This window comes from Electrona antarctica (genome assembly GCF_951216825.1).
Source record: "Electrona antarctica genome assembly, chromosome: 3".
Lineage (NCBI taxonomy): Eukaryota > Metazoa > Chordata > Actinopteri > Myctophiformes > Myctophidae > Electrona > Electrona antarctica.
This window is the reverse complement of record NC_136808.1, coordinates 20629481-20645637: the sequence shown is the minus strand read 5'-3', so window position 1 is coordinate 20645637 and position 16157 is coordinate 20629481. Positions and strand designations below refer to the sequence as shown.

Here is a 16157-nt window from a genome sequence, read left to right as displayed (position 1 = left end):
CTATGTTGGGGGATGTCTCTTGTGGGAGTGGAGACTATAAAGGCTGTGGCCTTATGTTTACTCAGAGAGTCAGACTGGGGTCTTCCGATGCATTGAATTGGTCATGTAAGTTCCTGACTCCTTACTCGAGTAAAATCCTAATACTTCCAAACTATGAATCCTTGTGTTGCCTCATTATTATGTCTTCCTGAGCATGTGTCCCACAGATTGCCATAACAGGTCTCCCGCGTGAAAGTCCAACATCTTAACCACTAGACCAAAGGGATATCCCTATGGACTGGGGAGATATTAGACTTTGAGGCCATCAGGCTGAGGCTCTGAGCCACACTCACCCCCCATTTGGACCTCCTCCCACGGGGAAAAAAAGTCGGTCTTATAAGGATGTACCGTGCAAGTTGTATAAGCAGGCTATAGGCCTACTTTACAATTACATTCAGACCTTTTCCCAAAGCATAAGCCTATTCATTAGTCCGTATAGGCTACATATAGCTGGCTGGCTACTGTACCTGATCGATAGGCTAAGTGAAAATATGTAGACACCTTTTATTTTCCACCGCACTGCACTTGTTTTGGATCTCCTTCTATGCATAGTCCACAGACTCCACGCTATAGGTCTTCAACTTGTTTGCACTTGAATGCAGAGACACAAATGGAACGCTTTGGATGCGTCAAGTTCAAGTCTCGCTCGCCCCGGGGAGCACGTCAGTCAGTGTGCGCTCATACGCTTGGCACACAAAAACACATGCGCTTTGTAGGTCTAAAAATATAGAGATGAGTGTGTGTGTGAGTGGTAATTGACACGGATCAATGCGATGTCTACTCCACTGGGAGGAGAAGGCTAGGCTACTGTATGATGGTTTCTGATTTCACGAGAGAGAGAGAGAGAGAGAGAGAGAGAGAGAGAGAGAGAGAGAGAGAGAGGAGCTGTCCATTCAGCACCAGCTTGTGAATGGAATCAGAAAGTCATCATGATCAGAATACGGAGACTGGAGGACCAGGAGGAGTATGGCATCATGTCTACATCAAAACTATATGAATTATTATCATTAATAATATTATGATTTGAAACCATATAGCCTCTCCTCTCCACACCTGCCTTAATGCTCTCTCGTGGATCTCATGTAAGTTGATGTAACGCCCCCACGGCCACTCCTCGGGACTGATCTGCTCTCTGGAAGCGAAGCGAAGCAAAGCGGAGGACGGAGGTATTTTTTGGGCGACGGACGCGCGGGCCGGTTTGATGATCCAGTCATGCCCATAGAGGAGCGTCCGACTCCTGCAGCCGGGCCAGCAGCAGCATGGGCCAGCCGCACGGCGACGCGGACGCGTCCGACACGGAGCGGGTCGTGATCAACGTGGGAGGGACCCGCCACCAGACCTACCGCAGCACCCTCCGCACCCTGCCGGGGACCCGGCTGGCCTGGCTGGCCGAGCCCGAGGCACAGCACCCCGGACACGGACACTTTCACTATGACGCCTCGGTGAGCTACACACAGCCACAGGTAGTGGGTGGTGGAAGAAGTATTCACAGGATTTTACTCAAGTAGGCTAAGTAATCATTAAACAGTTTAGAAATACTAGACGAAAGTAGGCCTAAAGTCTGGTATATCCATTCCATGCACATTTATATAGGCCTACTTGAATAAAAGTTATAAAAGAATATACTTAAGTATACCAATTAAAACAAAGTTATTATTAAAAATCTCACAAGTTTTCTAAAAAGTATATAGCGATAGACAAGCTCACAACGTACCGTGTGCGATGCGTTGTGAGCTTGATAAGATGGTGTGAACTGGTTAAATTAATGCATGTTTTGTAATAATTCTCAAAATGTAAGGAACTATAGTTTTCAAATAATTAGTGGGTAAAAAGTATAGGAATTGTAGTGGAGAAGACGTAAAGATTTTGGAATTGCCCCAGGTCTCTTTGGACTTCATTAATGTGTAAATTCAGCTATAGTTTCTATGAAGCACTGTAATTATTCTAAAAGCTTTATTGTGTCAAAACTAAGACAATACATCATTGATACATTTTATAAAATAAGTAAGCAGTTCATTAATTTAAAATAATCAATTAAAATGTACTTGAGAGTAGACTAGCATTAATTCCCCAATACATTCCACTTATCATGTCTTCCACTTTTCCAGCCGTGTGTGTGTGTGTGTGTGTGTGTGTGTGTGTGTTCCTCATTGTAAACATACGTTTACATTGCCAAAGCAAGTGTCAAAATATAATAAAACTGTTGAAAATGGGGATATACATAGTTGGAAGGGGTACAGCATGTTGTAAACAGAGCTATGTCACATTGTGTCGTTATATATGTTATACAGGGTATAAAGCTTTTTTGAAACAAATAGCATCAATGTTTTGCAGTCACTTTTTCTCAAGACTATTTAAATAGTATACAAAAAACCTCAGATTTACATAAGATGTGCACGTTTAAAGGTAGCAGCTCTGTTTACATGTGCAGATGATGGTCGATATCCTTAGGGTGGTTGTATATTCCTTAGGCTAATCTTCTTTTGTCTCAACAGTTCACAAATATTGCTGCTGTCACTGTGTTTGCACGTTGTTGTATTCCTCCCAATAGGTCATATAGGTTCAAACTCACTTTGGGTGTGTAATCTGTGTGTCATGTCACGACTCATGGGTACCGAAACTCGGTTCCAAGTAGGAACCGATAACAACACGGTGGGGTACCATGGCAAAAAAGTCATGACTCACTTGAAATTTGCACAAATATTTAGTTTGGCCTTGATGATAGAATGGCCTTGTCATTCTAAGGACAGTGGGTGGCCCTATATACATAATACGTGCAGAGGGCCTGGGCCGTGACTCAGCGGTCCGGGCGCCTTGGCTGGTGATCCGGTCTGGCAGTGTGCCGCGGGTTCGACTCCCGATCCCGACGGCCTTTGCTGCATGTCTTCCCCCCCCCCATCTCTCTCCCCATTTCCTGTCGGCCTACATTGGCAGCCAAGTCTATGGACTTTTAATGTTTGTTTACAGCACCTTAAACAAACATTATCAGGTCCCCTCATTTTATTATTATTATTATTTTTTGCCCAAATATAAATTTCATTTATTCTTTCCTGAAAACCAATTTGTAGATCTGCCTCAGGTCTTAATGAGTTAATTCTTGCTTCTTTGCAGGCAGAGGAGTTCTTCTTCGACCGCCACCCGGGCGTGTTCTCCCACATCCTCAACTACTACCGTACGGGCAAGTTGCACTGCCCGGCCGACGTGTGCGGACCACTGTACGAAGAGGAGCTGGCCTTCTGGGGCATTGATGAGACCGACGTGGAGCCGTGCTGCTGGATGACCTACCGGCAGCATCGCGAGGCAGAGGAGGCCCTGGACAGCTTCGGAGGGGGTCCCATGGAGGCCTCGGAGGGTGACGAGGACGGAGACCTCACCGGGGGAGGAGGGGACGGATTAGGGGGGACAGAGCTGGGGATTGACGGGGACGATGAGATGGAGATGACCAAGAGGCTTCCCCTGGGGGGGGATTCGCCCGAGGGCTACCGGGGGTACGCGGGGAACAAGTGGAAGCGCTGGCAGAGGAGGACATGGGCGCTATTTGAGGACCCTTACTCCTCCAAATATGCAAGGGTGAGTAGAACGTCTTGTTTTTGGTGAACAATAGAGGGTATACGCATGCATTAAGTGAATGACAAATCGAGTGGCAAATTGAGTGACAAAGTGAGTTTAACGTTGTTTAACGTTGTTTAATGCAATCAGATATATAGGACTTTTCTGTTTGGATGTATGCGGCTGTCAAGGCCAGAAAGTAGTTTTTGCTACTCAGTAGGCGTTCCTGCATAACTTCCGGGTATGATGATGATGTCACGCGCATACCCTCTATAACCAAGTCAAATAATAATGTATGTTACAGTTGTTTCCTTGGATTTGCCTCTGGGGGCACCACCCAATATAATGTGGATAACAGGTTGTTGGCTACAGTAGGCTACATTCTGTGCTCTTGATCGACGACAACGGACGTTGTCAACTGACTACGTGGCCGGTTAAGACTGATATGAGGTTAGTGGACTTACGTGGCTGGTTAAGACTGAGGTTAGGGTTAGAGTTAGTGTTAGGGATAATGTCAGACAACGCATGTCGTCACTGTCAAAACAGTAGCTGTAACAAGGCAGAATGCAGCCTACTGAATTTCTCCATAAGGTTTGGCGCTGTAGACGGTTGTATGTCAGTAGTATAGAATGCGCTGTAGACGGTTGTATGTCAGTAGTATAGAATGCAGCACTCAATGCTCTGATAAGGTTTTGTCCCTTTCAATGCATTGATGGCATTCAAATCCGTGTAGGTTTGCTTGGATGTGTTCATGCGTTCCATCACATCCATGATTCAGGAGAGATGTACTCAACATCAGTCATGTTGCTGTGAAAGCGTGTAAAGATCTATTGCAGGTGTTGCATGTTAAAAAGTAGAAGATGCTGTGAGGTTTGTAGATCTGCTATTTTCAGTGTGTAAGTTTAATGTAGACTCTTGCTTTACTCTGTCTGTCTCTCTCTCTCTCTCTCTCTCTCTCTCTCTCTCTCTCTGTACTCATTCTATCGCCCCCTTCATCTTTCTCTTTTGCTCGCCCACATGCATGTACACACACACACACACACACACACACACACACACACACACACACACACACACACACACACACACACACACACACACACACACACACACACACACACACACACACACACACACACACTGACATGGTCACTGTAGGCTTCAATATTTAATGGCTTTGTTCTGTTCTGTCCTGTTCTGTTCGTAACAAGAACACACACAAACGCACGCACGCACGCACGCACGCACGCACGCACGCACGCACGCACGCACGCACGCACGCACGCACGCACGCACGCACGCACGCACGCACGCACGCACGCACGCACGCACGCACACACACACACACACACACAGTGAGACAGAGGGAGCCAAATTTCAATTCCTCCAGCATGGTGGTGTTACAGTGAAACTGGTGACCTGCCAAAGTATGTGATGGTGTTGTGGACAGTGTCTGAACGTAAACCACTGCTGTCTGGGTTCAACCTTAGTTTTTAGGCCACGTGCACTGTATATAGGGACAGTGTAGGATTAGATTTAGACTCACATTTGGACATTGATGTTATGTGAAGGGGGAGCCGACCTGTCCAGTCCGCCCGCCCGCCCGCCCGCCCGCCCGCCCGCCCGCCCGACAGACAGACAGACAGACAGACAGACAGACAGACAGACAGACACAGACAGACAGACAGACAGACAGACAGACAGACAGACAGACAGACAGACAGACAGACAGACAGACAGACAGACAGACAGACAGACAGACAGACATTTACACTTCACGTCATGTGGCATGAAGCCACTGTCAAGTGAACAGAACAACACATTGTCGTGCCGGAAATGGTTTATTTTCATCAAGGAAATGTGGCAAGGAAGAATGAACGAGCTTTCACAGCGAGGGACATTGTGTTTAACAGGCTCTATATTTAACACTGTATTTAACAGGGTGATTCTCAGCTCTGCTTCCTGCCTGCAGCTATCATCCTGAAGTAGACCAGGGCAGCCCTGTACCAACCTGATGCTGTAAATAACTCTTAACGCACGCACGCACGCACGCACGCACGCACGCACGCACGCACGCACGCACGCACGCACGCACGCACGCACGCGCACACACACACACACACACACACACACACACACACACACACACACACACACACACACACACACACACGCACACATCAGGTACGGAAAGAACCTGAATAAAGATGATCACTATAACTAGTCTAGAGAGAGAGAGTAGAGACCTCAGTGCTTTTCTGTTCATGAACAAAGATATGCTATCCTGCCCAAATATGACTTTTGATTTAACTTGCAATGATTTTTTCTTTTAATAACAGGGAGGCAGTGTCTCAGGGGTAGAGTTGTCGGTAGAAAGGCTGGATGGGAACCGCAAAGTTCCCAGTTCGATCCTGGGTTCCCCAGTTAGTGTCGGAGTGTCCTTCAGCAAGACTCTGAATCATATCATATCATGCACAATCTATGTTAAGAACTTTGGTTAACGTGCTTAACATAGATTGTGCAAACTCTATGTAGAATACACCCAAAATAAGTGACCTCATCCCTGGTGGAGACAGAGGACGTTTTGAGGTTGTTGTTTGACCCAAACATATTTTTGTTCTGTAGTCGGATGGATTCAGCTCTCCCTCCCAGCACCACTCTACTGATGATGAATGAAAGAACGCATGGACATGTGCACACACTCCACACACACTGCCATCTCCAGAAGTTCTCGGTACAGAAGTGTTGTGGAGAGTTGGGCTAAACAAAACGACCTACTGCTGAACATCAAGAAGACCAAAATGTCTTCTCTTGTTGCAACGATAATTGGAACCTTGGGGAGGGTGGGGCGATGGGGGATTTGTAATGAAAATAAAAAATGCTTAATAAAACAATGTCACAAAAAAAGAAGAAAAAAAAATGAAGACCAAAGAGCTTGATGCCAGGCAGAGTAAGAGGATGACCCCAGTACCCATCACCATCCAGGGGGAAGAGGTAGAGATTGTTCCTTGGTGTCTACTTGAATAAATACCTGGACCAGAGAGACAACACAAAATGGGACTGTACCTCCTGAGGAGAATCAGGTCCTTTAATGTGTGTATAGCAGGCTACTTGTAATGTTTTAGTTTTAACAGAACTTTGTTTAATGCAGTAGTGTGCTGGGGGGGGGGGGCTCAACAAGCTCAATAAGATCATTAAGAAGGCCAACTCGTTGTTGGCCTCAGATCGGAGGGGCTGCAGTCGGTCCCTTATCAGGGGGATAAGGGACCAACTTATGTCCATGCTGGCTAACCCCTCCCACCCTTTTTATTATGGCGTGCTGCAGGATAGTGTGAGCACCTTCAGCCGAGGGCTCACTTTCCCCCCGAGGATGCATACGGAGCGGTACAGACTCTCTTTTCTGCCAACTGCCATCAGACTCTATAATGCTTATGCATAAGAACTGTCTCCCCCAATGCATGCTGTCCTATGATGGCCCTGGACGTCTGTGTCTGTCGTTTGACTCGTTTGTCCAGTAGCTTTAGTTAGTTTTATTTATGTGTCACATTATGCTGCTGTAATTTGTAACGTCTCAATTTTCCTTCAGGGATTAATAAAGTATATCTCATCTCATCTCTCTCTCTCTCTCTCAAAATGAGTTTTCTCAGACGCAGTGGCGTGCACAGACATTTAGAGGGGCAGGTGCTCAAGTGAAAAAAGGGCAACTTGTGCAGCGCGTGGAACCGGCCGGTTGCCTTAATAGTGTGAGATTTATAGATTTTGGGGCATAAATAATATATTAGAACCTGCCCACAGCCCTCCTATGAGACACAGACCGACTAGAAAACAATTGTGACATTTTATCATGATTATTGGTGAGGACCTATTATATGAAGATAGGTTGAAAAGTGGTGAAGTGGTCCTTTAAGCCAAATACCAATATACCCAAAATCTCAACTACTCGCTCACTCACACTCAGTCATTCCAGCATGGTGGTGTTACAGTGACATTGGTGACCTGCTGAAATATGTGACCATCTTGTGGACTTCACATAACTTACATGGATGTATCGATAGGTTGAACTCTGCTAATAATCAAACTGCAACGATTTACGTTTGGATACTGACATTATGTGATTGTCTACACATTTCAGCAGGTCACCAATTTAACCGTAACACCACCATGCTGGAGTGACAGAGTGAGAGTGAGTGAGTGGCCAAGATTCTGGGTATTGGAATTTGGCTTTAGAGATAGGGTGAGAAGGTCTGTCAACCGAGAGAGACTCGACCACTAGACTGGTTTGGGCATGGTACGGATGCCTCCCGACTCCCAAGTGTCTCCCTTGGGTCCTCGCTGCATGTCCCACTGGAAGAGACCACAGACAGGAAAGAGAAGTCTGGAGCTCTCTGCTGGAACTGTTGCCCCCGTTACCTGGTTCGGGTTGAAAATGGATATTCATCCATTTTCAAGAAAGTAGCCGATCTACAAGCTCACAACCACTCGCATCACAGCGCGTTGTGAGCTTGTAGATCAAGCTTGTAGATTTTCACCAGTTTTGTGTGACACTCTTGTATGATGAACTGGCCACCACTGTGCTGAAATATGAAGATACAAGGTTTCTGCCTGACAGGAACGAAATCAGACCCAGAATTAGAGCAGGACATGTATTTATATTGTATTCTACAATCTATTTTTTAATGTCCGTCTTGTTGCAAACATGGAGAACACTGTCTTTGAAATGGGGACCAGTTTAAAGTAGGCTATACATTTAAAAACATTTACTGAAGTACTTAGTTAAAGTCTATGTCTGTCCGTCCGTCCGTCCGTCCGTCCGTCCGTCCGTCCGTCCGTCCGTCCGTCCATCCGTCCGTCCGTGTGTGTGTGTGTGTGTGTGTGTGTGTGTGTGGTAATCTAACTCCTTAACGATTGGTCAGAGATGCATCCTGTTTTCCTGTAATCTCCACCTATTAGATGAGGCTCATATCTGTTACCACACACACACACACACACACACACACACACACACACACACACACACACACACACACACACACACACGCACACGAACACACACGCACGCACGCACGCAATCGTAACCCTATCCCACATGTTTCAGTGGATTGTTGATGTTTCTGTGTTTGTGTTTCAGTGGGTTAGTGATATTTCTGTCTTTCAGTGGGTTAGTGTAAGGCTGCACAATATATCGTTATCGTATCGTTATCGAGGTGTGAACGCACGCAATGTCAGTATCGCAAAAAGGCAATGGTATCAGATATATCGTCGATATATCGTGAGTGATATTGACTTTTTATTATGCAGTTTTTTATGTTTAGTTTTCAATGTTGCAACACTTAAAATATATGACATTTGAACGGTTAGTAATCTTTCTGTCTTTCAGTGGGTTAGTGATCTCTCTGTCTTTCAGTGGGTTTGTGATCTTTCTGTTGGTTTCTGTTGGTCTTTCAGTGGGTAGCCTTCACCTCCCTGTTCTTCATCCTGGTGTCTATCACCACCTTCTGCCTGGAAACCCACGAGGCCTTCAACCCCATTTACAACTACACAGACACGGACCCCGTGGACAACACCACTCGCTTCTACCAGGAGACGGAGACGGTGGTGTACCTGACCTACATCGAGGGTGTGTGCGTGGTATGGTTCACCTTCGAGTTCCTGATGCGTATCACCTTCTGTCCCAACAAGCTGGAGTTCATCCGCAACACGCTGAACATCATTGACTTTGTGGCCATCCTGCCCTTCTACCTGGAGGTGAACGAGATTTATGACCACCATGTACACTTACTGTACCATGGTCCATTGTTCTCGTATTTTCTTGGGGTTACGGTGTATGGCGCAGTGGTAAAGTCGCTGCCCACCATCGCGGAGGATGTGGGTTTAGAATCAACCGCAGTGCATATGGCTTTCTCGAGCATCTATGCGAACACAATTGGCCCGTGTTCGTGGGGAGGGAAGCCGGGCTACGGGGTGGGGGTTGAGCCTGTCTGTCAGCAGGGAGTGTGGGGTGGGAGGAGTAGGACTGTCTATGTCCTCCCAGTGGGGGCTCCTCACTGGCAGGTGAGTGAGTAGGACACAACAGAAGTGACGACACAGTGTGTGGGGAGGAATTACTAAATGCGGAGAAAATAGGTAAAAAGCTAAACAAAGAAAAGCTTTTTTTTCTTGACGATGGTGTAAAAAGTTAGATGCGTGTTATTAATTTAAAGTAAACTAATGCTTTATTCACTGACTGGTATCCTATAGTTTCAATGTACAGATTTTTACTGTGATAGTATATTGTTTATAGACTGATGCTAGATTCATTAATTACCTATCCTATAGTTCAGTATACAGTATATTGTAGACTGATGCTAGATTCATTGATTACCTGGTATCCTATATATACTTTCAATTTGCACGTTATTATTTTGATAGTATATAGAGCGCCTGACATAATTGACACATCCTGGGTCGTTTTTTGTTTGTTTGTTTGTTTTTCAATTCCGAATTCCCATAGACTTTTATTCTATCGCGTCCAAAGATAAAGAAAATGATCCTGGTGGTTTGACTTATATGGATATGAAGCATCAACTGGCAGCGAGAACATGGTAATGTTACTTAATTACTACTGCCGAAATAGTTACATTTTTGCCAGAACCAGACTATCAAATGTGAGTGGCTGACTATCGTAAACGATGCAGAGCCACCTCCCTGACAATAACGCAGAGACAATTGTGTTTATTTTTGGACCACAATACAATCGCTCAAAGCTGGCTATTCATTATCAATGGCATTTAATGTTTGTGTTGGGACAAACGCTTAAAGCTGGCCATTCATTATCAATGGCATTCAATGTTTGTGTTTACACAAACCCTCAAAGCTGGACATAGGAGGGGCTAGCGCGGCGCACCCCTCAAAAACATCTGCGACGCAGGGGATGAACAGTACTCTATTATTTAGACTGATGCTACAGTAGGTTCATTGATACCTGGGGCAGGGTGGGTGTGATGTGGAGACATTTACGTACTCTCGAGTCACTCAGGATCCTAGCAGTGCTATTTTTGAAGCCTCTGTCTGCAGGCTCTTGCTCTCCCCCTGTGAGTGTGGTGATCATGGAAGTCATGGATGGATCGGTGAATATATTTCTCCAAAACACCTTGGTACGGATGAGGCGAGACTAGCAGTCAGCAACAGAAGCGTCATCAACACGGCCAAAATGTAAATTCACAGTCATCACACCTATTACCAGCCCCACACACGCCTATTTATTTAACAGACAGCCTGATTGAAAGACAGACTGGACAACATAGAGGACTTGTAGCCCAAGCGCCAACCATGCAGGCAGTTTTTGTATAGCCTAAAAGTAAGAAAAAGTAAAATAAATGTCAAATAATATGCAACTCACTTTACTGGCAAAATAGTGTCACCTATAGCTTATTTCGTGCACTTATTTTATATCTCTCAAGAATCACATTTTCTCAGTGGATGGAAACAGGGAAAAAATGCGCTTTTCTTTTTTTTTTTGTCGCTTCCTATTTTCGAAAAAGCTTGAGGAACCGCACCTAGTCGTCTGATAAAAGCCTATAAGTTGGTTGTACTGTACATGGTACATTGTACCTACTGTGGTCTGATAAAAGCCTATACGTTGGTTGTACTGTACATGGTACATTGCAGGTGGGTCTGAGCGGCCTGTCGTCCAAAGCAGCCAAAGACGTGCTGGGGTTCCTGCGGGTTGTGCGCTTCGTACGGATCCTGAGGATCTTCAAGGTAAGACGACAGTGTTGATTTTTATTTTTATTTATTTTTTATTCATAGTCGTTTGAATAGAGCACCGAAGTCCTGACGTCACTGCCCTATACTGTCAGTAGAGGGTGTCAGTCCACAGGTTCATGTACTTTTTATTTGCATTGTAATCTCCATAGGGGGATTTTAGATCGCCTCATATAAGAACTGTGTTTGAAAAATAAACCGATCACCCTGGCCTTTTCACTCATATGGATATGAAGCATCGACTGAAGGTGGAAATGTACAAATATACCCAAAGAGTAACAAAATAAGCGTTAGAAACGAGCCAAACAACCCAGAGACTACATTTCCGGGTAGGCTGCATCTGCCCGCAGCCCGTCGCACAACAGAAACTGAACGTTAATTACGTTTTTTATTTATTTTATTTTATTGATATGTATCGTGGTTAGTACGAGTCGAGTCACCACCAGCTGAGCTTACTTCAACGAGGAATCTCAGAATCTCAAACGTCAGACTTCGGTGCTCTATACAATTCCGTTACGTTTTAGTCATATATTATGTCATCTGAAATGTTTTAGTTTTAGTCTAGTTTTAGTCGACTAAATATCATAGGATTTTAGTCGACTAAATCTGTTTTAGTGGACTAAATGATGTGTTGGTCCTCTCATGCAGCTGACTCGGCACTTTGTGGGCCTCAGGGTGCTGGGCCACACACTGAGGGCCAGCACCAACGAGTTCCTCCTCCTCATCATCTTCCTCGCTCTGGGCGTGCTCATCTTTGCCACTATGATCTACTACGCTGAGCGCATCAACGCCAGGTAGGCCAGTCTCTTATAGTCATTATATAATGAATACAGCAGGCATGTCTCTTACAGTCGCTGTCCCGCCCCCTTTCATGACGACGACTGGCCCAGGAAATAATTCCCCATGCATTTTTCCCATAGACATTTCAAAAAGTATATATTTAAAGACCTTTAAAGCCTTGAACCAAGCCAACCCGGATCGTGACAAATCATGACAACAAACACAATATTTTGGGCCGAACAAATAATTAGAAAGAAGAAAAAAAGGGCAGGGTATACAACACTTTTTTGTTGTTGTTTTTCTTCTTTGTAATTATTTGTTCGGCCCAAAATATTGTGTTTGTTGTCATGATTTGTCATGATACGAGTTGGTTTTGTCCGCGGTTTTAAAGATCTTTAAATAAATACTTTTTGAAATGTCTATGAGAAAAAATAATGGGGAATTATTTCCTGGGCCAGTCGTCGTCATGAAAGGGGGCGGGACTGCGACGTCTATATAATGAATACAGTAGACCTGTCTCTTAAAGTCATATCACCAGTAATACGCCCTGAGGGCGAGGTCGCGCTGAAACAACAGAGCTTTTTAATACGGCACAGTTGAGAAGCAGGAGTTAAACTATTGATCTGGTGTCAGTGAGGTCAGATGTAGAGTTGCTGGCCGGCTCCATATGTTCAGATCTAGTACGTCAAACCGTGCATGTATGGCTATCCAGGGTTTGATGAGGCCAGTGTTGTGATCCTCATATATGGAGATCCAGGTGATGATAATCAGCTCCAACCACAGTGGTTGGACTGACAACCATATATGGAGATCTAAGGGTCTCCATGATGTCACATGATGTCACGAGGCTTGGGGTTGCTATAGCTAGTGGTAAACAGTCCCGGTGCCTGGACCAAGATGGCCGCAGCCATAGCGACCATGATTGGTTTGATAAAAACTGGGATGTTAGCATGGCCTGTTTTGACCATACAAAAAAAATAATAAAAACAAAATCTGTGTAAAAGAACGACAAGGCAAACAGAAATGCAATTTTGGTCTACACGTATATGTAAATATTCCAAGATGCCAAAATTCAGTAGTTGCAATTATCCATACAACAACAAATCCTCATCCTAACATGTCACGCTGATGTCCCTCTCCTTCCCTCTCGCCCCCAGCCCCAATGACCCTCGTGCCAGCGAGCACACGCACTTCAAGAACATCCCTATCGGCTTCTGGTGGGCGGTGGTGACCATGACCACGCTGGGCTACGGCGACATGTACCCCCAGACCTGGTCGGGCATGCTGGTGGGTGCGCTGTGCGCCCTGGCGGGCGTGCTGACTATCGCCATGCCCGTGCCCGTCATCGTCAACAACTTTGGCATGTACTACTCGCTGGCCATGGCCAAGCAGAAGCTGCCCAAGAAGAAGAACAAGCACATCCCGCGCACGCCGCTGCTGGGCGGAGCTCACCACAACTACTGGCTGCGCTCTGGACTCAACTCGCCCGCCAGCGGCAGCGACACCTGCGCCCACCTGACCTCACACAGTGACGCCTGTCCTCTGGCCACACCCACACCGGGAGACGTGACGCCAGGTATACCTGCATGTCCGTCCGTCCGTCCGTCCGTCCGTCCGTCCGTCCGTCCGTCCGTCCGACCATGTGTCTGTCAGTCCGTCCGTCCATAAGTCCACCTGTCTGTCTGTCTGTATGTCTGTCTGTCTGTCTGTCTTTCTGTCTGCCCCTTGATTGACAAGTAAGACGCGCGAACGTGGGAAGCGAACGCAGCTCGTAAATTGCAAAAACAACAATTAGAATAAATTACGTAATTTTTTAAGGTTTTTTTTAAGTTCTCTTTTTTTTGTTTTTTAAGATTTTTTTTAAGTTAAGTTTTTTTTTAAGTTAAGTTTTTTTTAAGTTTTTCCTTTTAAAGTTTTTCCTTTTTAAGTTTTTTTTTTAAGTTAAGTTTTTTGTGTGTGTGTGCGTGCGTGCGCGCGTGCGTGTGTGTGTGTGTGTGTGTGTGTGTGTGCATGTGTGTGTGTGTTTTTGTGTGTGATACAGCTGCGCCCTCTGGTGGTGGGCGGGTGGTGTTACAGCGTGACAGACACACAGACAGACAGACAGACATGATCTGCTGGGTCTCATAGTAAATGCTCACTGCGTTCGCAATTAATTGAATACTTTTAGGCATGTAACGATTCACTCAACACACGAAACGATTCAAATCACGATACTAGATTCACGATTATATTTTTCACATATTTCTTCAAATTATTTCTCTTACACAAATTCAGTAATTTCTTTCTCTTAATTTTCTTCTCTTACTGTAGCAATACAGTAGCAAATGACTGAAAACTCTTATTATCTTACATGTATCCTGGGCACTCTGCTGTTTGCATCACAATTCAAATTGCGACTTGAATGCAATACTGTTACATGCGTAAAGACTTTACTAACAATAACTTTACAGCAGTACAGTCAAAAAAGCTCTTCTAAAGTGTAGTGCAGTGTAGGCTACTCAATTCATCAGTAATACAATACAATACAATACAATACAATACAATACAATACAATACAATACAATACAATACAATACAATACAATACAATACAAGCCAAGCCAAGCCAAGCCAAGCCAAGCCAAGCCAAGCCAAGCACTGGCTGAGGGAGTTGTTTGACAACTTGGGGCAAGTTAAGGGTAGGTAATCATTTGAGAAGAATACAAGTCTGTACATTACATTAACATTGCTCCTAAGTGTTTAGTTTACTTGAAAACCCAGACATTCATGATGAAGGCCCAACTGTGGCCCAAAACGTTGTACCATGTAATTTGTTCACAGCACGTAGATCAGCTATTTTCGGCTAATGTTCCCCTCAGCATTTCAATAGGGATTCTAGGGATTCACAAACCGTGCATTTTGAACGAAGGCAGACAGCAATTTGTCTTTGGCCACTGTTTTTTCCGTGCTGGGCAGGTTGTGTTGTTGTTGTTCCGTATTGTTGTTGTTTCTCTGTGAATGTCATGTGTCCGCTGTCCGTGTATATTGTTTAAATGGCGACGTGACGCATTATTATGTATCCCACCACAGTTCTATAGGCCCGCTGTGATTGGCCAGTAGTCGAAGACCCACAAAACTGGGTTGAATACGCAGAGGTAAAGTCAGTGTTGTATAACGGCCACAATTAAAGCACAGGCGTAAACAGCACTTCGGCATACTATATATGACTATAGGCCACCCGAACTGCACAAAAGGTTGTGCGTGCACATAGTTGTGCTCAATTGTATATGGGCAAGTAAAAGCCTGTTGATGGAACATGTTGAGGTTTTTTTTTTGCAATTCTTTAGTACTATTTGAACAATTTAGAAGATTTACATCAATCTTCATCATCAAAGTAACTAGTAACTGAATCTGGATTAAACGAGTACAAGGGCGGCAGTGGCTCAGGAGATAGAGCGGCCGTCTTGGAACCTTAATGTTCCAGGTTTGAACGACAGCTCCTCCTGGCTAAGTGGAAGTGGAAGTGTCCTTGAGCACGATACTATGAAGCCCTTATAACTACCGGTACTCCTGATGAGCAGGTTGGTGCCTCGTATGGTTAACTCATGTGCGAATGTGAAGTACCGTACATCATAAAGTGCTTTGAAGTGTCAGAAAGACTATGAAGGAGCTATATAAATGCAGTCCATTTACCATGTGCAATTTGCCCCTGATGTAGTGGAGTAGATGTATAAAGTATGAACAAATGGAAATACTCAAGTACCTTGGTAGTTGCTTTCCAGAACTAGTTTGGAACGCACGCACGCACGCACGCACGCACGCACGCACGCCGCACGCACGCACGCACGCACGCACGCACGCACGCACGCACACACACACATTATTGCCTGCATATATTTGTGTGTGAGAGTTTCATCTCTGAATGTTTCTGGCACCTTCCCACAATGTTCTGTCTTATTCATTATATTCCTCCCTCTGTGTGTGTGTGTGTGTGTGTGTGTGTGTGTGTGTGTGTGTGTGTGTGTGTGTGTGTGTGTGTGTGTGTGTGTGTGTGTGTGTGTGTGTGTG

At 45.1% G+C, this 16157-nt stretch overlaps 1 protein-coding gene across 1 annotated transcript in view; it reads left to right on the top strand.

The window, feature by feature from the left end:
- Positions 1 to 1298: 1298 nt before the first annotated feature.
- The window catches only part of kcnc1a (potassium voltage-gated channel, Shaw-related subfamily, member 1a), a gene marked incomplete at both ends in the record, with an annotated part of 22170 nt that continues 7311 nt past the window's right edge, over positions 1299 to 16157 (top strand). Inside the window, 6 exons of the mRNA XM_079496240.1 lie at positions 1299 to 1481; positions 3151 to 3609; positions 9034 to 9333; positions 11236 to 11328; positions 11980 to 12125; positions 13269 to 13687. Coding sequence (XP_079352366.1) covers positions 1299 to 1481; positions 3151 to 3609; positions 9034 to 9333; positions 11236 to 11328; positions 11980 to 12125; positions 13269 to 13687 — 1600 coding nt within the window. The remainder of the gene's footprint in view (positions 1482 to 3150; positions 3610 to 9033; positions 9334 to 11235; positions 11329 to 11979; positions 12126 to 13268; positions 13688 to 16157) is intronic.